The sequence below is a fragment of the Chrysoperla carnea genome, chromosome 1 (genome assembly GCF_905475395.1).
Source record: "Chrysoperla carnea chromosome 1, inChrCarn1.1, whole genome shotgun sequence".
NCBI lineage: Eukaryota > Metazoa > Arthropoda > Insecta > Neuroptera > Chrysopidae > Chrysoperla > Chrysoperla carnea.
This window is the reverse complement of record NC_058337.1, coordinates 95,821,729-95,847,648: the sequence shown is the minus strand read 5'-3', so window position 1 is coordinate 95,847,648 and position 25,920 is coordinate 95,821,729. Positions and strand designations below refer to the sequence as shown.

Below are 25,920 nucleotides of genomic sequence, written 5' to 3'. Positions count from 1 at the left end.
ATAAATCATTGAATTAATAAATTCAAATATTAAAAATAACAAAATGGTTTTAATGAGTTTTAAGGGAATCGTGGAAAGTAATGATTTATTATTTAAAATATAATTTTTATAGTAGATTTTGATTTATTATCATTTTTTATTTGATATAACAAACTTTTGTAATGCAGGCTGAATAGATAAATTGTCAAGCTTTGCTAAAAATTTGTTTATTTTTAACCCCCAAACTAAAGCATGGGGTGTGATAAGTTAGTCGCTAAGTGTGTGTGTCGGTCTGTCTGTCTATGTTTGAAGTATGCAAGCAGTATAGCATAGCTTCTTATTATTGTGTACTTTCTATTGTTCAAAATATCCTCCGAGAAAATTTTTGAAGTGAAAACTTCTTTAGACGTTGGGCACTTTTTGGTAGGAAAAAATGTTATGGATTTGCGTCACCAACATACTGTGCGCACGCCGACATGCTTAGAGCAGAATAATTGTAGCTATACAGCTGACGTATTGTTAAAAACTAGTGCTTTGATAAAGTAATAAAATCCAAAATTCTTACGTACATGCCCATGCTTGTCCATTTCATTATTTGTCAATTTCACTTTCTCAAATGATACAACTTGTTTACGTAATTGTTCTCCGGTGAATGGTGAATCTGGATGTGCGTATAAACGACATGGTGCTGGAGGATCTGCTTTACCTGCCACCAGCCACGATGAACGATGATATGCATATCGATATCGTTTATTATCGACAGGTACGATATCTAACAACACGGCATAACGTTGTTCTGGTCGGATACCAGTGAATGATACACGTAATGTCGGAAACATTCGCCTGCAACAATACAGAAATAAATATTTAATAAAATTTCATCTAAAATATTAATTTCATGAATCGGAATCAATCATGATAAAGAAAATAAAAAATAATAATAATAATATTGTATTTCGAATATCATTTGTATAAAAATTTATTTTAGCCAATGAGACAAAATTAAATTAAAAAGTGTAAGATTTCATCACTTTAAATGTATTTTATTTAAATTTGGCCTTTTACCAGCTCAACACAATTTTTAACAGCCAAACTTTGTTAATTAAGCTTACCAAAGAGTTTATGCATGCTTACTATCTTGTTCAGGGGAACTAATATAAAAATAATAGATAAAACATAGCCACTCCTTCACAGTCGGGTAAAAAGGGAGGAAAGTCGTATAAATGTCAAATATGTGTCTAGACTATTTTTATTAACCCAAAAACTAAAAAAAGGGGTGTTATAAGCTTAAACGCTAAGTGTGTGTGTCTGCCTGTGACATCGTAGCGCCTAAACATAGGAAACGATTTTCATTTTTGGTTTTGTTTGAAAGGTAATTTCATGGAGAGTGATCTTTGCTATGTTTTAAGTGCAAATTTAGGGTTTTGTACCCGAAAAAACTAAAACTTGACAATGATCTTCCAAATCGGCTCAGTTTGGAAAAGGCTTTAAGGAAAAAGGCAGTTTAAGACATGTTTCAAATGCGTGTTTAAGGTCCCGTACACGACAAAATTTGTCGAGGGATTTTTAAATTTTGTTAATTTCACTTGTTTATTCCCCTAACAATAAATATCAGACAAAATCCCAGCAAATCGTGGTCGATCTACCTATTATGTTTGAAAACTGGTGCTGTTTGGTTTTATCACGTGATTAAAGCACTAAAAGTACCTTTAAGTCTCTAAACCTTTACGCCAGTACTCGTAATACAAAAATGGTGGTTATTTATGAAGATTCCGCAATAGTACTTTAACACTGCTCGCAGTTTATATCGGGACATTCTATGTTACATCGGCAATTTACAAACAAATACTAACAACATAGACAAAAAAAAAATCAAAAAAACAAGTAAGATTTTCTAATTGTTTTATTGTAATAATAATAATTCATAATTTGTAAGTAATTAATATATGTTAGTTTAGTAAAATAATGCTTGACTAATGAGCGTAGAAGCGTATCAACAATGCAACACGCTACTGAAGATTATAAATATACATTTTAATATATATACATGTTAAAGTTATTATGTACTGTAGTAATAGATAGCGACGGATGGACATTCTAGTAATGAGCCGTTACAAAACCTAATGGATCATTACTTTAAGAATTGTCGTGTTTTGTGAGTGTCAAAATTAGAAGGAACGAATTTAGATTTTATAATGATTTTAAAAATAAAATTCAATACTGTCAATGTTTACAGGATGATTACATTGTAGTCGTCCAGGCTTTTACATTTCATTACTAATTGAAATAAAATTATCAAAAGTAAGCCATTGATATGGAAAAGGGTTTCAATAGCAATGGAATTACTTTTAAGTGGTTTTGTTTCGATTCAGGTAGTTTGGTCCGCTTAAGTAAGTAACGCTCCTTTTATTCGGAAACCGTTGTGTCGATTTCCAGTTTTATATGAAATTTCTCCTCTTCAGTTCCAAAATTTAATTTTAAACTAATGCATGAATATTTAGCTATTAACTAATGCCGTATTTAAAGTGCTTACTAGGTTACTGGTGATTTTAAAAACTTTGCTCAGGGTTACTTTTTATAAACATCATTTTTATCAAGGTTACCACGAATTTGTATTTTCCAAAAACCGTTTAATGGTTTAGTAGGCCTTTTTGTTTTATTTGCTGTCGACGTAAGTGATTACAATCAGACTGTTAAATCTGATTTTACAAGAAACACTTTGTATACTATACGCACATATAATATAATAACAAAGCAAATAACGATACCACTACTTATTATATAAAAATCAGCTTGTGTGTAGTTTCTGTGTCGGTAATCTCTGTCGAATGAAACTATCTTTTTTATATTTTTTTCTTAATTATTTATTCTAAGAAAATGAAGAAAAAACTGTGTACACATCATTTTGATACATCTAACAGTGTCAAATATAATTTTAACTTGTATAAGGGAAGGTGTAGTACCTAGAGTATTTACATTTGTTAAAAGAATTTAAGTACTAAGCAACTATCGAAAAAAACATGTGAACCATGGTACAGCACCATAATGTACCATAGCTCACATCATTTTCATATACCTAGAATCATCTCCATTGATTTTACCTGTAGGCGCTATCTTTGACATGTAATAGTTACAGTTCATTCTAAGGATCATAATAGTATAATATGATTGAAACATCGAAAACCTTACATGTATGTTGTACAGGATCCACTGATCATACAGCGTCCACAAACAACTTCAATTCGTATTTTTAATGACTCGGCGTGAATGAGACTTATTTACCTACTTAAACTGTGCTTACAAACTTACAACCGTATTATTTCTTACATCCATGTATGAATTGTTAGATTTCGCTTTGCGTATTTGAAACTTTATCTTTTCAAACTTTAACGTTTTGCTAAAAACTAGAGTAGGGTAAATAACTTATTCACCAGTAACCAGTGAAGTTCGTTGAGTGTGATTTATAAAAGAAATATATATGTGATTAGCACTTAATTGTTAAAAGACATTGAGAAGAATCAAAATTTAACACTTTTTTGTCTTTAGTGTACACTAATTGACAATCAGTCTCCAGCCTACCTTCATTTTAATTAAATTCTCTATTTTCAATAGTGCTGCCAAGTACATTATAACAATATTTGCTTAGAAAGTATGACTAATTCTAGATACTACATCTTACCCTACTGTATACCTACTGTTGTAGTAATACATAAAGAAATTAACAGGGAAATAATAAATTATAAAAATTGAAACATTTGAACGCCTTTTAATGACTTTATTTAATACAATAATTTTTTTTTATATAATATTATTTTTGGAGCTGATAAAATTTCTTTAATAAATAAATTATTTTTATTATATTTTTAATTTAATATAATTATTGGGTATTCATTCGTACCTAAGGCGCGAGCACTCTGTTAATCCGATTACGATAACATATTGTCTAGTGGTTCATGATGTATCGTTTTAGATGGGATTATAGAATTCAGAGCTTGTTCCTCTAAATGAGAGAAAGCGGACAAAAAACAAAATAAAATCGGGGACTAGTAAGCGATTGCACTTTTACATAAGATTTTACATAAGATTAAACTTACCTTTAGCTCCAAAATGATTGTTATTTACATTCATTATAGCTCATTGCTTTAATTATGCTAATTTTATAATATATTTTTGTGTCAACGATGACTATTTATGAATCGGTCTTTTTCTCTCAACTATCAGCCGAAATATTGAAACATTGATAAATGTATCAAACTAATGTTTTAAATGCATAGTATTTGGTATTGTTTTAGCGATTTTGAAAAGTAATATAAATTAAACCCGGTACAATGTAAAAGTTATTCGATTCAACAATTAACAATATAAACATTCGTAACCCTTAATAAATTACATTAAGTATTAGGGACTACAGGAGACGTGTGTCTTTTTATTTACCAAAGTTTATTTCTTCTTAAAATTGTATATTCTTTACGTAATATTTTATTCATGGTGCAAAAAAATTAGGATTATAGAACAATGAAACCAGATCAGTGAAAATGATCCCCGATTGGATCTGTCTAAAAATCGGTAGGAAAAAAGTTGCCTAACAATCAGTTGGAAGAGTTGATTTAAACTATTCTTAAACTTACCGATTATCTTGGATTTTCTATTTTAGCATATGCAACTCTCAAACCAGACTATTTAATTTTAATCACATTGATTATTCCACAGATGGACGTAAAGTAGACGTTTTTTACGTTTTTTTTTTTTCATTAGATGCGTTGTTGTTAGATTACTATTAAATATGAAAACAAGAAATAAAATATATATCTTACATATTAGTGCAGGAAATAGAGATTTTAAGCTAGAATTTTTTGTAAGGCCAATTTGAAATACTATTTACAACAAATTTGACCATATGAGTAAGTGGTCTTAAATTTATCTTAGTCGGCCTAGCGAATTTTTAATCTTTTTTCAAATTCAACGCACTTCTTTTACAAAAATTAAAATACCTTATACTTAACAGTCATTCTTTTAGCATTTATACATTTTTTAAGAGGTAATGACTTAAGGAAGTTTTTCCTGAAAGTAAATTTTCGTTGGAAAAAAAAACATGTTCTTACTTCTGTAATTTAGATAACATTTCTCACGGAATGGCTATTTGATGCGTTTATTGTATTTTTAAAGGATTACATACTTAATAGCCCTTAGATATTTTCAAATAGTCATTGTACTGCACGTATTTTTATCGAGTTACTAAACACACTGATAAAGTTATACCTGTCGTAAAAGTATACTTCAATAATCAAGCTCATAAACAGCAAAGAGATTGGATTGGTTTTAGTTCTAGTACTTACTGACGTCATTGAATGAAGCCTTTTGTTAGGTTAAGTAAGGTTAGAGTGGCTCTCCTGGACTGGGATACACTTCCATAGACCATAGGGTCCGTTGCAATGCAGAAAAAGGGTTGGCCGATCTCCGGCCACTACTCCTTGAACCATTTGGAGCTATTTAAGAACAGCAGGAATGCTTTGACGTACACGAACATTAGGTCGAAGAGTTCGCCGAAAATAGGCTGGCTAAAGAAAGCCCATCTCCTCATGGCAAGAGCTGGGCAATGACAGAGAAGACGAGACATCTCTTCTCCTCACCGCTGTGGCATTCAGCAGACATGCCGCCCAACCAATGTCCTGTAATAGCCGCAACAACTTTGCTAACATAGGCCCTTGGAAATGATATAAGATCATCGGAACGCCTAACCTTTTGTTGGTCGAAAATGAAAAGTCGAATCATTCTCCGTTGTATTAGCTCATAAGTGTCATTAATTCACAGATTTGAAGCGATATTAAAATACTAACTGACTATTTTGGGGACAAAATAATAATAGTATGACAAAACAAAAATCATTTTAACAGAACGGAAATGGAAACGATTTTTTTTTTTTTTGCTTTTTCGGGGAAGCTTTTTGAGTGTTTTTGTGCGTCGAATGTTCGGTTTTGTTCGGTTTTTGAGTTATTCACAAAATCGGTTAAAAGTTAATGTTAACTAATCATATTATATTAGCGTGAGTACAACTCAAACTTTTATATTTAAGTTTTTTCAAGTAAGTATATATTTTTCATAAGATCCAAACAACAGTAATTTTGACGTGCAATTTAACACGCTCTCAACTATACTTATAAACAAATTTTCAACTAGTCCGTATAATTTTTGACCTAAGAGCTAATTTTGTTCTCTATTTCCCTTCCTAACTAGAAATATGACATATTATACAGTGTAAAAAACCAGCAACTGTAAATAAATAAGTAAATAAGAAACAACAAACGCATCGCTACAAACACAGATGTGTAATTTATCATATTTATTATTATTTTTGAAGATAATTTACAAATGTCTTTATATTTTAGTTACTACTACTTACATTTAAAATTTTGTTTATAAAACAAATATATAATATTTTCACTAACGCTTGTTAAAATGTTATTATTTATAAATAATATTTCATGTTTATTTACAAAATAATTGTCATAACGAATTATATACACATTTTTTAATATTATTACTTACCCATATGATTATTATTTATTTTGAAATTTGAATTAAGATGTCTATTACTTAAAAACAACGAAACAAAAAAATTGTTTCTTCAAAATCTTCTATTTTAATATTTTCAATTAAAAGAATATTATAACAACAAACAGATATAATTGCGTAAATACTTTGCGTATACTCAGTTGAGTGTCAAGACACACTTGACACTTTCTGATTAAATCAATTACTCTATTCATTGATAAACTACAGTAAAATTCTAGAAATTACACTTAACTCAAATCAATCTCAAATTAATGATTTAAGCATTCAATAACTTGTACATTTAAGTTTATAGGGCTCACCCATCATCCACGTAAAATTTCTAAGGAATATTTTTTAGAATTTCTCCCCACCTCCTAGGTAAGAGTATGCAAATATCCAGCTTGACCTCCTCCTCCCCACAGTTACATAATTTTCCATATTAATATCAACAAGGAAATTGCATAATTCAAATTCTTAAAAAAAATTTTTGTTTCTATCACTATGTCAGTAGCGGTGTGAACGCCATACTGTACGGGTGTTAATGCTGTATTGGCGCCACGCCCATACTGGTTGGTGATAGCCACAATACTTCTGGTGGATACAATACTATAATATTACTTATGCAGACATAGATACTTTGGGTGTCTGTCGTAGATACTGTTAAGTGTTTAGAATCTTACGAGAAAATTGTTACGTGACAATGATACTTCGCATGACTCCACTGATCCTTTCTTATGTCATTAAAACAAAAACCTCATAATTCAGGAATACCCATATGCGCATAATTATAATAGGCATGTTGACTAAAATCTTTTTATGACCTCAGATGAAGAATTCTTACTGCACGGACAGAAAAGTGAAGTTGGTTTTTGAAAATCTTTAGAAAACGGAAAATATGAACGTTTAAAATTCCTAATTTAACAAAGAAGAAGATATAAGTTAGTGATGTCATTGTCCGATATCACCATAGAGATACATATAAAATAGATATAAAACTTTGTTTTGCTAAAAGGAGATTGGAAAACAATCTTTGAATGCTTATAACTTTTTTGTTTTTAATCAATTTTAATTTCACTTCAAAATTGTGTCGTGGTATCAAGTCTAGTTTTACATTTTTATGCGTAGTATTTATTAATGCGGGTATTTGATATCAGGCATCTACAGTATTATAAATTAATAGTACTAGCGTAAATGTAAGTTTAAACAGTGGAAAATATCAAATCTAGAAAAATTTATAAACTACTAACTTTGCTCATATTCAAATTTTATGGTTTCTTTTACACTAAACTGCAAATAAATACCAAAACAGGATTGATGTATGTAAAAGTAATGATAGTTTGACACAAGCAATAAATCTTAGACCTAAAAAAATTTGGAGACTTAAAAAATACCCACAAAATGTAAATGTTTCTTTCAAAAACTCTACGACCCTTGCTGATAAAACTGGAAATATCATGAAGTATTTCAGAAATATAACACTTAGATAAAATACACATTTTCATTTAATTGAACTTGGAAAAGCTCTTGGATTATGCTGAAATAATTTGAAATGATTTTTGTACATACGATATTTGGATAATGATTACTATAATATAAAAACATGTGTTGTGTTAGAAAGATGTTTGATGGCGATGTACAAAAGACCTCACACAGTCATCATAATCATCATCAGCAGCTCACTTTACTTCACTGTATCATTGTATTTGTGGGTATACTAGAAAATATAGTATATTATAGAGATATATTAAAGGAGAATGGTATATTTCTTCCGCCTCTAAAGTTTTGTTACTTCTTTAGTAGAACGATAAATTATATAGCTGTAGTTGAAGACATTCACCGAAACAATTGGGCGTTACACATCGACAAACAACAAAATATCTGAATTTTTTCGTACATATTTTTTTGTCTTTGGTGTACATTTTTGGAAAAAAATGATTAATATGTGTATATCATTTGACATGATTTTACAAATATCACTATGATATTTATACAGAATTTTAGTCAAAAACTGTTTTAAAAAATCACAGTATCGTTTGTAAATTTTTTTATAATATATTGAATAAAGCCCCCGTCGAATTTTAATCCGTTTTTAGTAGCTTAAATATCATGTAAAATCACGCATCAATACTTATATAGAAAAAATATTTGACCAATACAAATTGAAACGAACAAATTATTAATGGATACAAGATATTTTGGAGCTATACAGGCACACGGATGCTCTCACATACATAAATTTAGGAATCATTCTATGATATCTAATTTAAAACCAACTCCACATCCTGAATTGTATTTTTCTCTTTCTTTTTAGTATCCGAGTAAGTTGATGGTTTAATCACATGATTGATTGACAGATTGATTTAGTTCTTAAGTGAGCGCACACAAAACCAGTATCTTCGTTATTATACATACAATAGTATAGTGGATAAACGCCATCGAAAATTTTAACTGCAAGGTAACGCAAGATTTTATAATTCCGCAAATTGAGGCCTTGAATAATTATTATTGCAAGTCTTCTTACAGCTCAAATAGGAAATATCATGCTTGCCGAAGGTATGAAATATCAGCGGTTGAGCCAGTACTTGTCAAATTGTTTGATAGCCCTTGCCCAAGTTTTACCCAAGACCTATAAATCAACCTTACAATTTCCAATTTTGGATCAAAACTTGACCAAGATTGGGCCAATATTGGTTTTCCAATCCTTAACTGAGTCTAATGAACCAAGTTTATTGTTAATTCATATTTATGATTTTGCTTTTAAAGTAGTAGGGAGAATGGCTGTGTAGGCACCGACTTTTTAACTAACAGCAAGTACATATACTGTTTAAACTCTTGGCTGTGGCGAACCTTTTCATTAAATAACTACCTAATATGCATTAATATAAAAATAGAGCAGTACACGAAACTATCACGTCATTGGGATCAATCTATTTTAGATCTATATTATTTTTCTTTACTTATACCCAGGTCAAAATCAAACTTATACCAATATCTGACACCCAACCATGAAATGATATTATAATTCGAGGCTAAACAATACTTGGTCACTCTTAGCTTCTGATCTTGGACCAATGCTCACCAATCCCCTGTTCAGGTTGAACCAATATGTAGTCGGTTATTATTGCCACTACGGGTGTTATTTTCTATCCATAAGTATAAATTTGCTGAGCTATACTGTGATAGTTTGGTATAACAGAACCTATAAAATTTATTCGTTAAATTCCACACGAGAATCGCATTTATCGTGGCGTGGGTGGACTATCGCATCTAAAACTATATATGTATATGAATTCATCAAAACTATATCATAAAACTTTCTAATAATTTATTATCTAATAAAAATCCAGAAACAAATTTAGTAAATGAAGTTAATTATTTTTAATTGTATGGAAATTGATTAAAAAACTGTATGGTAATAAAAAATAAAATAAAAATTTACAAAACGCAATTCACATACCTTGTGTATAAGAGATCGACAAAAGTATGTATATAATATGTATAAAAATAGGTAAAAGAAGAAACAATTTTTTATTATGATTCTGTATTTATTAAAACTAATTAGTTACAAAATTAGTAATGTTTCATATTTAATTATCTATGAATAAAAATTTGGCATTTTTAATAAGAATACAAAACGTAATTAAATAGTTAAAAAGTCAACACAGCATTAAATAACATTCATTATACAGTGTGTCAATATGTGGTAGTTCTGTTTCCGAGAACCTTTTACATTCCAATTTATAATTTTCATGTTATCGAACAAGGGATGTTATTTTTTTGACATTGGTGCATTAAGAAAGAAATTTCTTTAACACAAAATTACCGAAATGCTTTGAAAATGGCTGGCACCTCAATGCTACATAAAACAGATTCACTAGTAAATTTAGCCAAGCTGTTATTTTCACCTTCGATCTGAAAATTGCACTCATCTGATACCAGTTCAAAACTCACTGAGTTGATGTTCCTAGATGTTCCTTAAATCCATGTTCACACAAATTACTTAAGTGCCTCAAATTAACAAGGTATTCTCACTAATTACAGGTATTTAAGGCATCTTATACAAAAACATACAAAAACAACACAGCATATGATTTACTGACCATGCAGAAATCATTCCCCACACATACTCCTCAGAGATAAAACTAACAACTAATTACAAATGCCCTATTAGCAAAATTGGTGAAGGCGTAACAGATTCCGTCAGCGTTATGCTTAGGGTAGCGGGTTCGATGCCCGCCGTCGCAACAAAATTAATTTAATTAATAGTTGTGATGGACTGGTGTAGTGCATGGTTTATGCATGAAGGAGGTGCACTCAGCCTCTGAAATTGAGGAAAATTATCAACGGAAAGGTGGTAAAACACATATATGGTATCACAATGGACTCTATGGCCTAAGTGTGTCCTTCGTGGACAGCTAATATAACCAAACCTAACCTAACCTAATTACAAACGCCGACATTTTATCCAATTAAAATTGTACGTATAAGTTATATGGTGATACTTTTTTGGAAATGGCATCAGGCTCAGATTGGTAGTTCGTCGAAATTTATTCCAACTCAGTTATTAAAATTGGTGTTGAGAAACGCAAAAAGGAATTCACAGGATCAAATATTTATATTATTTTAATGGAAGTCTCGAGCTTTCTTTTTCAAAAAATCATTCTTAAGTTAACTTTTTGAACTAATGTGAAACAACTATTGAAAACTGCTAGCAACAGTATCATCAAAATTTTTCAACGGATTCAATTGAAAGTTTTACGATCAACTGGTGAATTTTCACCGTAGTCTCGAAATACCCACAGCGCGCAAAGAATTGGAGTTTACTTAAGAACTGAAAATAGAATATTTGAATACCAAAAAAATTATTGAAAATATTTTAATCTAGTAGAAATTATAATCAAAATTGTTACAAAATATTGCGTTATAGATAATTATAACTTTAAATTCGAGTGCTTAAAAATTTAGCCTTCATCCACATTTTAGGGTGATGAATTGATCGTATGTGACATTTTTTTTTTTTTTTTAAATATTATACTGCGTGTTTAACTACTATGGTCATATACGCAGTATCAGTATGTGACATTTATTTGAGAACTTATTTCGCTTGATTGTCATTAAAAGATTTGATTGTATATAAACTAAACACAGTCAAGTAAAATAATATATATATATATATATATATATATATATATATATATATATACTTTTTAACATGCTATCAGTAAGAAAACCTGAAATATCACACCTACCAGCTAAGTAAGTGAAAATAATTTTCTGAAATTTATTCTTAATAGGTAATAAATTGATGTACTGTATAAATAAATAGTAAAAAACATTGAAAAATTTAACACTTTGATCTCGACGAGTTGAATACGATGTGTTTGTTCGTTCAATGTTTCAGTCCCAATTAACTTTTACACATTTTAATGGCGATGGTCTGAATATAGTTTTATGCATACAAATACACCATACACCATACACCAAGATAGACAAGTGGAAGTACCTACTTCGTATAGTTTTATTTTTTATTTTATTTTTTTCATCAGTTGAATTTCATTTGAATTCATGTGTGAAAATACTTTTACAGATTTAGACAGCTCTATGAAGATTATTTTATTGATGTAAAAATTTTATTTGGCTATGTTTGCCTAATAAAAAGCATAAAATGTTCTACTTATAAAAGCATCAATAAATAAATAAATAATATTTAAAAAATTCAAAATGCTTTTTTCTTCAATTTATTATCAATATGTGTGTGATTTATAATCAATTCATAAGTATAATTTAAAACTTTGTTTTTCGGGAAATTTTGAAAAACTTACAAACTTCTTAGTCTATACCAGGATGTTATATTTAAAAAAAGAAACTTCGATTTTATGTTTGGTACTCATATTTCTGAATCTTAGAAACATGTTTGAGAACTAATAATTGAGCTAAGAAACCTCCAAGTAACTAATTTATGCGATACAAAAACTTGTAAACAATAAAATGCCTCTAAAGAGCTTTAATTGCAGCATTATTTTTATAAGCTATTAATAGCCTAAGAGACGGTATAAAATCGAACTTCATCCATTTGATAACCAGAAGATCCATATTTTTTATGTAATTATTGATTTTTAAACATACTTTTCAAAGTTTTTCTATCGAAAAGTTTTCATAACTATTTTTAATTAAATTAATTTGAATCAATTTTTTCCATGAAAGGGTTTTTGCAAGCAAGTCATTTTCGTAATAAAATATTATCTTTCTTCTGATACAAATTTCGATTGGTTAACAAGTTACCTATATTGGTTGATCTGTTCTTATGGTATGAACAAATCTGCACCGATCTGATAACTTATTGAAATTAAATAGGTATAATAATGGTATAAGCTTGCCTGCATAAAACCGTTCATGGAAAAAGTTGATGAAATTTAATTTAATTGAAATTAGTCATGAACACTTTTCGATAGAAAAACTAGGACAGGAGTGTTTGAAAATCAATAGAATTTCATAAAAAATATTTCTCATCTGGTTATCAGATGGATAAAGTTTGACCTTTTACCATCTCTTAAACTATAATGTAACTTTCGAAAGGGTAAAAAAATAATTAGTTTAGAATGAGTCTGATAGAGATTCATATCTCCATCGATTTGTAAACTATGTATCTGAGTAAAAAGGTTCTGAATGGAAAATATTTTTCATGATCTGCAAACTAAAAGTTTTATATTTATAAAATTACATAATAACTGAGTTTTTCTGGGTTGGGTAAAATTATGATCGTTGGTGTGGGAAGAAGGAAGTTTTTATTTCCTTCTTGTATAGTAAAATTCTCTCGTAGTAAGTTAAATGTTAATACAGTTGCAATCATTCTTCTCTTTGCGTACAAAGAGTCAAATAATATTACTAACAATTGTATAGTATATCTTTGGTATTGTTTTGTATTCTATATTAAATAATTTTTAGCAATTTTAAAAACCTTATTACCTATTTATTGTATTGTAAGCGGATTTATGCAACTGCCTGTATACAAATACGATACTGCGATGTTAATAGAACAAAGATAATTTCACGACGTTATTCACCTCGAACCGAGGAGAGTTCATGTTGGCAAATTATTGACTGCTTAATTAAATTGAAGAAAACATGTCTTCGTCTGCTTTGATAGTGAATATTTCGTCTTTTTCATTTGTATAATTTTTTATTTTTTGTTTTACCAGCTGTTTATATTGGATGATATATTTATTGCAATTAAACTTAAATATGTAGATTTTTTAATTTTAAAAAAGTCTTCTATCTCTCCACCCAGAATGCCAAATAAAAAAATTGTATTTTGTTTTTGGGTATCATCTTTTTACAAAATTCGCAAGAAATTTAACTAGACTTGCTTGGTTCAGTAATAAATTTATACCGTGCCATAATTCCTGAACAAACTGTGCTATTAATTTGAAATTTTGATTAGTGATGGAGCACTTTAGATAAAGAGAGTAGTGATTGAAAACAAGCAACTTTCTAACTAGTAGAGTATGATTAAATTAATTTTAAAAGACAGTAATTTTTGAGAATTTAAACGTAGAAAATGGGGGGCAATGAGAGTATACTGTATCACTACAAAAGTCTTTTCTCTCTCAGAAAAAATTACCAATTGAAATGGACGGATATGGAATCGGAAGTCAATGAAGTGTCGTCGAGAGGTACGAATGTTTATCAAGACTATAGAGACACCTCGAATCAAATTGATCTCAGAACAAACAATATAAGGATTGATAAATCAAATCTAAACTAATATAATCACAAAGAAAATTGATTATACACAAAAATTTTACTATAATTTATGATTATGTACAATTATTTACAATAATTTACTTCAATGTTTCCAGCCAAAATCGTTAAAATTATTACTATAATCAGTGGCAATAAAAGCCAAAGTCAAAGCCTGGTGAGCCAAAAGTTATATCAATAGTCACTAGCCAATATCTAATTGAATGTAAGGCCTATATGGTTCACGCCTTTTGGTCCACCGTGTATAATTTAAGCTGAAATAATTATTATTCGATAACCATTGGTTAAGTGGTCAGAAAATATCAAGAATTGAGATGTATTATAACAACCGTACACGTTATAAAATAATATATTGACATAGTAATTCAAATCCCCAATGGATACTAACACTGTACAACTACAAATAGTGTTTGCTAGTATAGCCACTAGTATCTGTTAGAAAATGAATCGAGTTGGCAGCTCTGCGTTTGTTAATGACATTACGTCACCATTACCAAACCAAACATGACATATCGAATTGAAATGATAGATTTAAGTGGTTAAATGTATACCTACTGTAAATAAATACAGATAGTACACAAAATATTGGAAGTAGAATTACCACCATTCTAAAGTTACTTACAAATCAAATTAAATTTATTTTATCGAATTCTTAAAATAAGTGAATTATGGATTTAATTGTATAATAATTATCTCCTTAACGTTTAACAAAACAGAATAATGATATTTAGAAATATTTTTATGCATTAGCTTCTGTCGAACCCGAGATCTACGCTATTCACTAGAAAATCATTCAAGGCCTCATGGCAGAAATTCAACTCGTTGCTAGCGACACATTAAATAAAATTTTGTGAAAACTAATACAAGCGTGCCATTTGTATTTTCAGTAAACAATTCTGACAAGATTTACAGAATTCCTTTATTCATTAGGGGGGGGGAGGCACATATTCCACAAAAATTACAAAAAAGATTTTAGAGAAAATAATTTCTTATGGCCAAATGACTCTCAAATAATAATTTTACACTTTTTTTATCTTATTTAGCGTTTTTAATTACATGATTTTCATTTAAATGCATTGTTCGTGACGATTTCTTGAAAACCATAAACTACGATAAAAATACATCCCTCGATATTTCGAAAACTCTTTATCCTTAAGGATAAAAACTCCTTGGTAAACAATTACAATAAGTTTGATTATATGAATGGGAACATTATTATATATGTATGTTTTGTTTGGTTATTTGGAAAGGAAATAAACCACCCAAAATTTGATGTAATATATTGACGTATGTACTTACCTACACATTTGTGTCATTTGTTTTTAGGTGTGGTTGTTTGTTAAAAAGGAAGGGAACCAGTGAGGGTGACAAATAGTTGGTAACATAAGGTGTTAGCTATGAAATAATTCATTATTTATTAAGTTACTGTGAATTTAATTCGTCACTCAAAATTACTACCTTCTCTACAGTAATTATTATGATGTATTTTATTATTACAATTTTACAATCGTGTTGTTTTCTTTTCAAAGCTAAAGCCTCTTTTATATAGCTGAGAAAAAATATACGATTGAAAAATTACAGAAGATATATTCATAGAGTAAGTAACTGAGTTTGTATATAACCTAAGCATTATATACATGGCTTATAAATATCATTGAGGGGAAATTGTAGCCATTATTGTATTGACTTTAAGCGAAAATGTTTTAAACATAAGTTTCTTTGTTTCAAAAGAAACATACTTCGTAAATATTTCGACTTTTCTTCTGTCTCTTATGGGATCCATAATTAAGTATTACGAACTCTAAGTATCCTTTAGGTTACTATTAAAATTTCAGCTCCTGTATTATATTTACATTCCTGTATTATAGAGTCAATTGGTAGATGAACAGTTAGAAAAAATGGACAAGCGGAAATAGCTAATCATGTGATTTTACTCGTATGAACATCTATAACAAAATTTTTATTCAATCTACGTCTGAGCGTCACAAACTGAGACAAAATGACACTCATGCAGAGATAAAAGGGAAAATATCAGGCTAAGTATAAGGTATTGGAAGATTCGATACTGGCAAATCATGAAGAAATGGGGCAATATCCTGCAAACTTACTTTCTAGCTTGTTCCAAACAGTCCACAGATAATCGATTATCTATTAACTTTTACTATGTAAATTAACCCTATCATCGAATCGTACCAAATACTCAAACACGCTTTTTTTTTAAATGCAAGGTGTCCCAAACCTATTTTACTGGTAAAGAAGAGTTACAGAAAGAATAAGATTATTAAAAGAAAATTCCTTGGTAATTTATAGATCTTATGTACTGTTAACGAGATAAAAATTCGTTAGATGTCGCTGGAAATTTTGATATTAATTTTGAATTTTAATCTTAGTACAATTAAAATTTGTATGATAAAAGTTGTAGAAAATAAATTTTTTTGTATTTTATGTTTGTCCTTTTTGTATATTTTCTAAAATAGAAATCCAAACTCCATAGAATATTGGCATAACGTAAGAAATGTATGTTATATATGTAATTGTGACTTTACATTTTTACACTTAACGATAGTATTACACATGGAACTATGGTTTAAAAGGGATATATACAAATTAAGAAAAAATATTAAAATTTTTTGTTTTAATAAAGTACTTGCTAATAACATACATTTAGACCATAAAAGCCATAAATGAAGAACAAACTAATAAATATAGCACCATTATACCTATGCTTACACCTATAACATGTACACGCGTAGATGTTCAAAAATTAATGAGCCAAATCGAGTTTATGGTTGTTATTACCTATGTCAAATTTTTATATTCCCAAAGAACAAAAAAACAAAAAATAAGGTAAATCATACAATATTGGAGCTATCATGGAATGTAATTTGATGAATTCGATATTTTCAAGTTACAATTTTAAAAAAATCGAATTTTACAAAGTAACAAAACGCATCGGAATTGAACAAATTTAAGAAAATTAAATTTTGAATGCTTGCTTTTCGCTTTATGATTTTGCTAAGTGAATTCTTAAGGTGTTATAAAGCAGATCTTGAAGACGATGTTCACTGCAAAAATGTTTTGTTCGACATTCGACAAAAGCGCTTCATCCAGCACTTAATCACTAAACAGTTATTATTAGTAGAATGACAAACAACCAAACAAATTTCCCACTATACAGAAATCAGTAATTATTTTCTCAAATAACATTCGCGATTTCAAAATACTGAGCTGATCTCTATTGATTTAAATATGAAATGTAGAGAAAGGTGTAAACATTATCTTAGAACATATAATGGCATAAAATGGAAATTTCTACCAATTGACTAACGTATTATAGTTGTGAATGATATAAAGATTATTTTGTCTAAGTCTCTTGTCTTTTTTTTTTTTGTTTACACCATGGAGGTAGATGTTTATACCCTCTTCAACCGCCACCTATAGTTTCTTGGAGTCGCAAATATTTATTATAAAAGTGTTTGAACATATTATAAAAGTGAATAAACACCAATTTTTCTTAATTAAAGAGAATTGGAAAAAAATATACTCGAACCCGGACTTCTTGGATTCATGTCAAGCGCCCTACCAATTAGGCTGTTCGAGTTCTAGACACCAATTTTTCTGTATAAAAAAACTGTCCCGGATTATTGTTCTTGCAATACAGCAATTTATCCACCCTTGGTGATAAGAGTGTTTGTTGGAAATACCTTCGTGTGGGTGGCGAAAATATTTTATTTTAGATGCTGGAACCGACGGGAAGCTAAGGAATTATGTTTACTTACTAAAATACTTCGAAATGTTTGTGGGTGAGAAAAAAAAATGTTTCAATATATTTTATTTATTCCAAATCTGAGAAGAGGAGTATATCGGAGGGTGGTTTTAACAATTTGAATAATTTTTCAAAGGAAACAAGAATGAGGTTAAATTGTATTAAAATTTCCAAAACTTTAGAGCTATTGAAAAATTTCATAAATTTCCAAATATTTTTTGTCACTCAATTATTTCGTTCCTGATCATTTGTCGAGGATGTATTGTCTTGGATCTCAAGTGGCGGCTTCGTCGTGTATTGAAACTACGAGCTTAATAGCTATTGCTAACCGCATTAACCAAAAGAATTAAAAACAAAGTCAAATGTATAATTTAAAATATTATATCAATTGAAAAGAAAAAAATACAGAAGATACAAAAATAAGTAAAGAAACATTACATTATTATTATTTTTTTTTTTGACAAATAAAATAAATTATTGAAAAATTGTTTATTTATAAATAAATAATAAATATATATTAAAATAAATAACAAAATAAATTTATTATGTCTATAAATGTCATAATAATAAATCAAATATGACAAAGTCATCCAAAAAACTTAAATAATTTATATACTATTAAAATGTCTGTATTATATACATATACAAATACGTGCATAGTGCTGCCCTCGAAGACATTTTCTATAATGTCACACATGACACCTTCCTCACACAGAGTATCTAGAACAAATTTATCCTTTATAATAATTTATTATTTTCTCACTCTGCTTTTTGTGTTTTCTTTTTATAGATATAGAGTGTCCCCAAACCGTTGACGATTTGCGTTATTAGAAAAATAAAAGTAAAAGCTTGCATAAAATATACAGAAATATTTTAAAGGTGTTGAATTACAAACAATCAAAAGCCTACTCTCCTTTATATTAATTGTGCCTCCAACTATATCTATTTTTCATCCAAAACCATTAGACGTAGACACTAATATAACCAATTGTACCACATCCTGTCTGTAACTAAATCTATTGAGAGATAATTTTGTTGATTAACCAATTTTACAGTCCCTACTATCAAATGTTTAGCTCTACAAATAATTTTCAAAATTGTGCACTCTTTTTAATTAGTTTTGTATATTAGTTTTCGTGAGTTCAAATGATTTTTTTTTAATATTTTTTGATCACCCTATACGTGCTATACCACGCATGGAAGTATTTCGATCTCGTTTTAATATAGAAATTTTCCATTATTTTCCTTTCTACATCAACAATTACTATGTTCAAATAATGTGGGTGGCTGTTTCAACATAATATACTTTATCTTTATTTAATATTTTGTTTTTTCTAACTTTCCATCTTTATTTTGATGGTAGTGTAATTTTGAAGTTTACATATTAAGAAGGGGTCGTGTAAAACTGTTTGTTAAAATAATGTAACTACAATGTCAATTTGTTTGTGTGTTTATCATTATTTTTGTTGTAATAGACATAATTTGAAAATGTGTACAATAGAATTAATGGTATCAGTATTTATATAAAATAATGCCTAGAAATTCGAAATAATTTTATTGCAATTTATTACTAAAATCCAAGTCGGATTTTGCGACACATAGTTATGTTTCACAGTCACGACGATGTATTAACATTAGTTTTAGATTTCTGTGTGTATTTGCGCATGTCTGTTTGAAAAATAAAGCTTGAAATTTTTCTGTTAATATTAAAAAACTGAAAATGTTTATTGATGGTATAGTTGCAGAAAAATAAGTTGTAAATTTAATATTTACAGAAATATTTACGACAATTGATTTTATGAATTTGTATAATATAATATTGAAAAAATAATTTTGCAAGTGTCGCATATTCATCTCAGTACACTTTCTAAAGAAGCGCGGGTTCATCTTCCTTTTTTTTGCATACCTATTCTTGGTTCTGGGAATATAAGATTTGCTCTCATATCTGGATTATAAGATTCGCATTTAAATAAACGGCTTTTTTAATTAAAAAAGTATGCATTTTTTTGCTCAAAATCGAGAATTTAGAACGAAGAAATAGTTGTACCAAAATTTGATTCTTTTTCCAAAATGAGACTTTAAATGTCCTCTACTTTTAAGAAAAAGAGAACGAAAAGCTAAGAACGGGCAGTGAGTGGTTACTTGCTTGAACTCATTACGAATATTTTATAATTTGTTGATTAAAGCTTTCCTGTATGGTTTTTAACCAAAACTCGTTATCCAAAAGCAGTTTTGATCAAATTGCTACCTTTCAAACAAACAAAAAATCAAAATTGGTTTATCGGTTTGTGGATCAAATTTGATTTTGTTTTTTTCAAAAGTTATTTTAGCGAGAGTGTTTTTAGTTTTGTTTCAAGAAAACTTTTCCTCCGTTACAAGATCATCACGTCTTTTGCTAGTTGTTATTGGGTATGGAACCCTGAACTCGTATTTGAACATAAGCTAAAAACACTCTTGATCTAATAATTTTCAAAATCGGTTCACCTGATTAGGAGCTACGATTCTACAAGCAGGCACACAAATAAACAGACACGTTAAACTTATAGTAACCCTCTCTTTATCGGGGTTAAAAATTAAAATTATTATTCCTACCTTCTCAGACTCACAAAGCCTATATTTGTAGATAATAGTTATTCTTATTAACAAAATTTTAAAATTCAATAGGTACTACTAATGGCGTAGACAGAAATTTCACATTCAAATGAATGGCAAGTATTGGATGCGAAGTGAAAATATGTTGTACACGAAGCACCTTAGTAGTATATCAAATTATTTTGTCGGCATAAATTATGCAATAAAATTAAAATCGGTAGGTTTGTTACGTGAACTATGAAATATCATCATCATAACCTGATCTCACACCCTCTACAAGAAATAAATACGAAGAGGGTAATCATTTTACGTATATTAACTGCACATACTTGTTGTATGAAATAAAATATTTCTGCCGACATGAGGCCCACAAGGAGTCAACATTATTATGACGGTTCTCTAATGTAACTTTATTTCCGAATAAATTATTATAGTAAAAAGTTTATTTGATTAAGTTTAAAATTTACTGAGACGTATTCATAAAATATGACGTATTCTGCTTATTGGAAGTGTACGGTCATTTTATATTATTTAAATTAGGGTTCAAAAAATTTATTCAAATCAAATTTTATTTAATAAATGTTTATACCTGCAAAATACCAAAAAACACATAATTTTCATAAATATTTCATTTATTGTAAGCTGACCAATTTATTTTTGACGATTTATAAGATTAAAATTCACACTATTATAAGATTTCTAGACAAAAAATTTGTTTCGTGGTGGATTTTTGATTATTGATTTACAACATCATTCACTAAGATGTTGATTTTTACGAGATAACAGTTACGTGAAGGCAAAGTTTATATACCAGAGATAAAGCAACTGAAATAATGTTTTCAAGTAAAATTCAAAAAGAATTTCGGGGCGAAAAATAATAGTTTGGTTTTTACTAATTATTTTTACAAACCTTGCCTAGTTTGTGTTATAAATCATATTTTACCCATATCACATATTGTTGGCGGGCATTTTGTTATTTCATGTTTCAATTTGAAACACAGTCTAGATACTAACAATTTTGAAAATACATATCGTCATGCACTTTGGACAACGGGACAATATACCATGCACCTTGAGGCATTGAAACTAGCGGTCGGCGCAGTTAAGACGAGACTGGACGTTAAGACGAGAGGACCTAAAAGAGAAACTTGTAAGGTTTTCCTTCCAGGTTTTAATATCATACATCGTTAAATGCGGTTCTCTTAGTTATAGTTTGAATATTCAAGATCCATTATGTTATTGTACCATGGATTATACAACGTGTCGCATTTAAGATGAAGACACTGTCATATTTTCGTTAGTTATAGGATTATCGATTGGAAGTTTTGCTCAGGCATACAGAGTGATAAGTCGCATTTTTTAAGATACGCGAAATCAGAATTTAAAACTAATCCTACTAATCTGTCAAGTAGGACCGATAATTAGTACTTTGCCTAGCGTCAAATTTTTCAATAAACTTGTAATAATTAGGTATGAGTGTGGACCAAAATAATGAAAAAATTAAAATACGAATTTTTTCGTGAAAATCGATACATGGATGGGTATGTATAAAAAATATTGAAAGCTTATTTTTCTAAAAGATCTTTTTCAACATTCCTATCAATCTCTGTCGCTAGGCAAACTGTTTAGAATCTTGTCCTATTTGTCAATTTGTAGTAGGCTGAGTTACAGTTTAGATTTTGGTTAATTATCTTAAAAAATATAACTCATTATACCGTAGGACTGTCCAAAAATTTAAATCATTATTGCTATAAATAACGAAAATACAAGGGTGTCTTCATCTTAAATGCAATGCACTGTATGGTACTAGAGTAAAGTAATAGTCTCCGTTGATAGCTATTTGAATTCACATACAAACTTAATGAGTCGAAATAACAGTGCTATAAAAAAGAATTATATCTATTGTTAAATTTTGAAAAATTTTTAGATAAAAACACAATCTCGAAATTTATCACTAACTTTCAAATTTTTATTTTTATACACCTAAAAATATTATGTGTGATATAACAACGACAATTTTAGTTTGCTGGTGTATGGATGTGAACTCAGTGAACAAAGTTGGTGACATGAACAAACAAAACAATATAACAATGATGATACCATGCTCCGCATTAATGTTAAGGCGTGAAAACACTATGCACGAGTTAATTGTGCGCTACGGACCATCATCATTGTTCTATATAGTACTTTCTCACATATATTTATATCCCGTTTGGTTCATGGGGAAAATTATTATGGTTTTATATGGGTTGATGTAACAATATATACATGGGTAGGTATAATAATATGTATAAAACAGTTTAAAACCATGCAGACGTTTGATGGTATAGTGAATGTATTATGTTTTAGCGTTTATTACGTACACACATAGAGAGGAATATCTATGTAGAAAAACCATCAAAAATCATCTATTACTTAACTTAGTTAATATTCGTTTGTCTAAGACTGATAAATTAATAGTTCTTTGTTTTTAACCCCCGAACTAAAATAAGGGGTGTTATATGTTTGACCGCTATGTGTCTGTCTGTGGCATCGTACCGCCTACACGGATGAACCGACTTTAATTTTTTTGGTTTCATTTGAAAGGTAATTTAACGGAGAGTGATCTTAGCTATGTTTCATGTGCGAGCTTAGAGTTTTGTACACACAAAAAAACTAAAAAATTGGCGATGATCTTCAAAATCGCTTCAGTTTGGAAAAGACATGACATAAAATTTTAACGTATATAAATAATTAGTATGAAAATGAATAATCAAATAAACATGGCTCTCAATTTATTTCGAAATGTCAAATGTTAATTCAAAACAATAATTCAAAAGAACAAAGTCAACTCAAATATTTCAATTTCAGAATGATAGCTCTCTAAGTATCCTTTTCATCTTATCTGATGTCCTTGACCATCACTTTGATATTGATTAAAGAAGGATTGTTATAAGTTTAAAGTGTTTATCTGAGCGTCCGTGTGTTTCTCAGTGACATCGTAGCCCTTAAACGGTCGAACCGACTTGATTGAGAACATTTTATAGCTAAGTTTCCAAAAATAGGCTTACAAAAAATAACTCGCATTTGTCGAGGGTATTTTAAATTTTATAAATTTCACATGTCTCAAAAATTAACATCATTGGGAGTTTGCGGAGTAGCTTCTTTATTTGTGGTTAGATACGAAGTAGTGTGGTGAATAACTCCCAACTAGTTTTTTTTACTTCTAAAATTTTAAAAATTCTTTAAATTTAGAATTTATTTTTACGTAGTCAAGAAGGTTTATCTCATATCTTCTAAAAAAGATATCAATCGAAAATTCGTTCCTATCTATGAACTTACCTACTTTATGATTATGCTAACTATGACAACTCACAAACATTATAGTTGATATGAAAATGGCATTAATATTAAATGGCTCATTCACAATTACAACAGGCATATTTTCCAACACGAAAATTTATTGCTTGTAAACAAAGCATGTATAAATATAAGTATTCTGTTACTTTTTATGCCGATCTATTTACCCACAATTGTCAAATCAATTCAATCTTTAAGGTAGTACCAGCATGAAATCACTTTTCGACAGATTTGGCCGAATTTTTTTTCTCGGGTTTATAATAGCTTTATTTATGAATTCCTAAAATTTCATAATTTTTGACCGTTTAGATCGCGAGATATTTAAAGACAAAGTTCGCGATTTTGAGGGTCATGTCCCATTTAAAGCATGTAAAATGTCCGGTCTCTCCAACTATTTTTTATGATATTATTATACAGGGCGTTCTGTTATTGACTGCAGATCGTTGGCCTACAGAATAAGCTCATAAAGACGAGGGAAAAAGTCATTTACCAATTTTGGATCTGAGCCCTAATTTGGGCGCTACAGGTATGACAAAAATTGATAAATTGGTAAATTCACTGGCTATCATTCGATAACCAGTAACCAATGAAAATCAGTAGATATTAATAAATGTCATTTGATAATATTCAACTAAAGAAGGGGTATGAACTGATTTCAATTGGTTTATATTATTTTGAAAAAAACATTTAAAAATACCTATTTTATTATTTCATTGGTTTGATCAATTCCCACTTTTTTTATTATTATATTTTTGCAAGAAAACATTAGATTCTTAGTAAAAAAACAAATAACGTCCTGTAGCGCCCAAATTAGGGCTCAGATCCAAAATTGGTAAATGACTTTTTCCTTCGTCTTTATGAGCTTATTCTGTAGGCCAACGATCTGCAGTTAATAACAGAACGCCCTGTATATTGAAGAAAAAGTAGAAAAAAATGTTTATACAATAAAATTCTAAAAAAAAAATTTAGAAATTAATTTTCACTTTCGAGATATTAATTTTGACGTAAATTGATCGAAATTGGGACGTTGGCATAATTATTTCCCATTTTAAACGGTCAAAATTTCTGAAACTTTGGGAATTAATAGTAAGCATTATTAAATTCTTAAATTTAATTTTTCGTTAAATTCTGTCGAAAAAAAAATTGTACCATTGCTTTAACATAGAAACTGCAAATACCATGCTGGAAATACCTTAATTATAATTTTGAAGAAATAAAACTTCTAATTTACTTTTCTTAGTCCACTATTTTTTCATATTTTAATAACTTAAAATATGTTGACATGTTTCATAAATTGACTACTTTTTCAGTTAGTACGCTTAGTCTATGTCTAGTTCCCGGAATACGCAATGCCAGTGTTTTTTGGCACACTAAGCCTAAATTAATGAGCGAAGTTAGTTTTGTTTAAATTTATTTTTCAATGCTTGTTTACTTTGCTGGTTTAAAGCACTCTCTTCAAGTATCTCGAATTTAACACTTTAAATCTCAGACTAGGCGCTTTACCAGTTATATATGTGTCAGTTATCCAAACAAAGAGAGGATGGTTATTTTTGGGGATATACACCCATAAATATATCAATTGATTTTAGAAATATCTCTCGTATTTGGAATATTGAAAAGTGGTTGTTGGCATTACGCTATCTTGTGGCGCAAAATTAAAGTAATAAAAATTTGTAATCCACTAGATAATCTGGTGGAAAAAAATATAACAAAAGAAATATTTTAAATTATTTACTATTTTCTACTGATATTTACCAATATAAAATATTTAATTTTCGTAAATCATTTTTGGAAGACACTGTATACCTACTATACATATAAGCAATAAATAATAAAATAGTTAGCAAAAATATGAGAGAATTATTTTCAGTATTATATTACAATTATGTTACAACATTTCATTTTTTAGCTTTGAAATGGGGCGTTACGTT

The 25,920-nt window shown here is 29.1% G+C and overlaps 1 protein-coding gene across 1 annotated transcript in view; it reads right to left on the bottom strand.

Annotated features, from left to right (window-relative positions):
* Positions 1–25,920, bottom strand: part of LOC123305037 (T-box transcription factor TBX20-like) — a 70,508-nt gene that overhangs the window by 17,589 nt on the left and 26,999 nt on the right. The window contains exon 3 of the mRNA XM_044886640.1: positions 549–822. Coding sequence (XP_044742575.1) covers positions 549–822 — 274 coding nt within the window. The remainder of the gene's footprint in view (positions 1–548; positions 823–25,920) is intronic.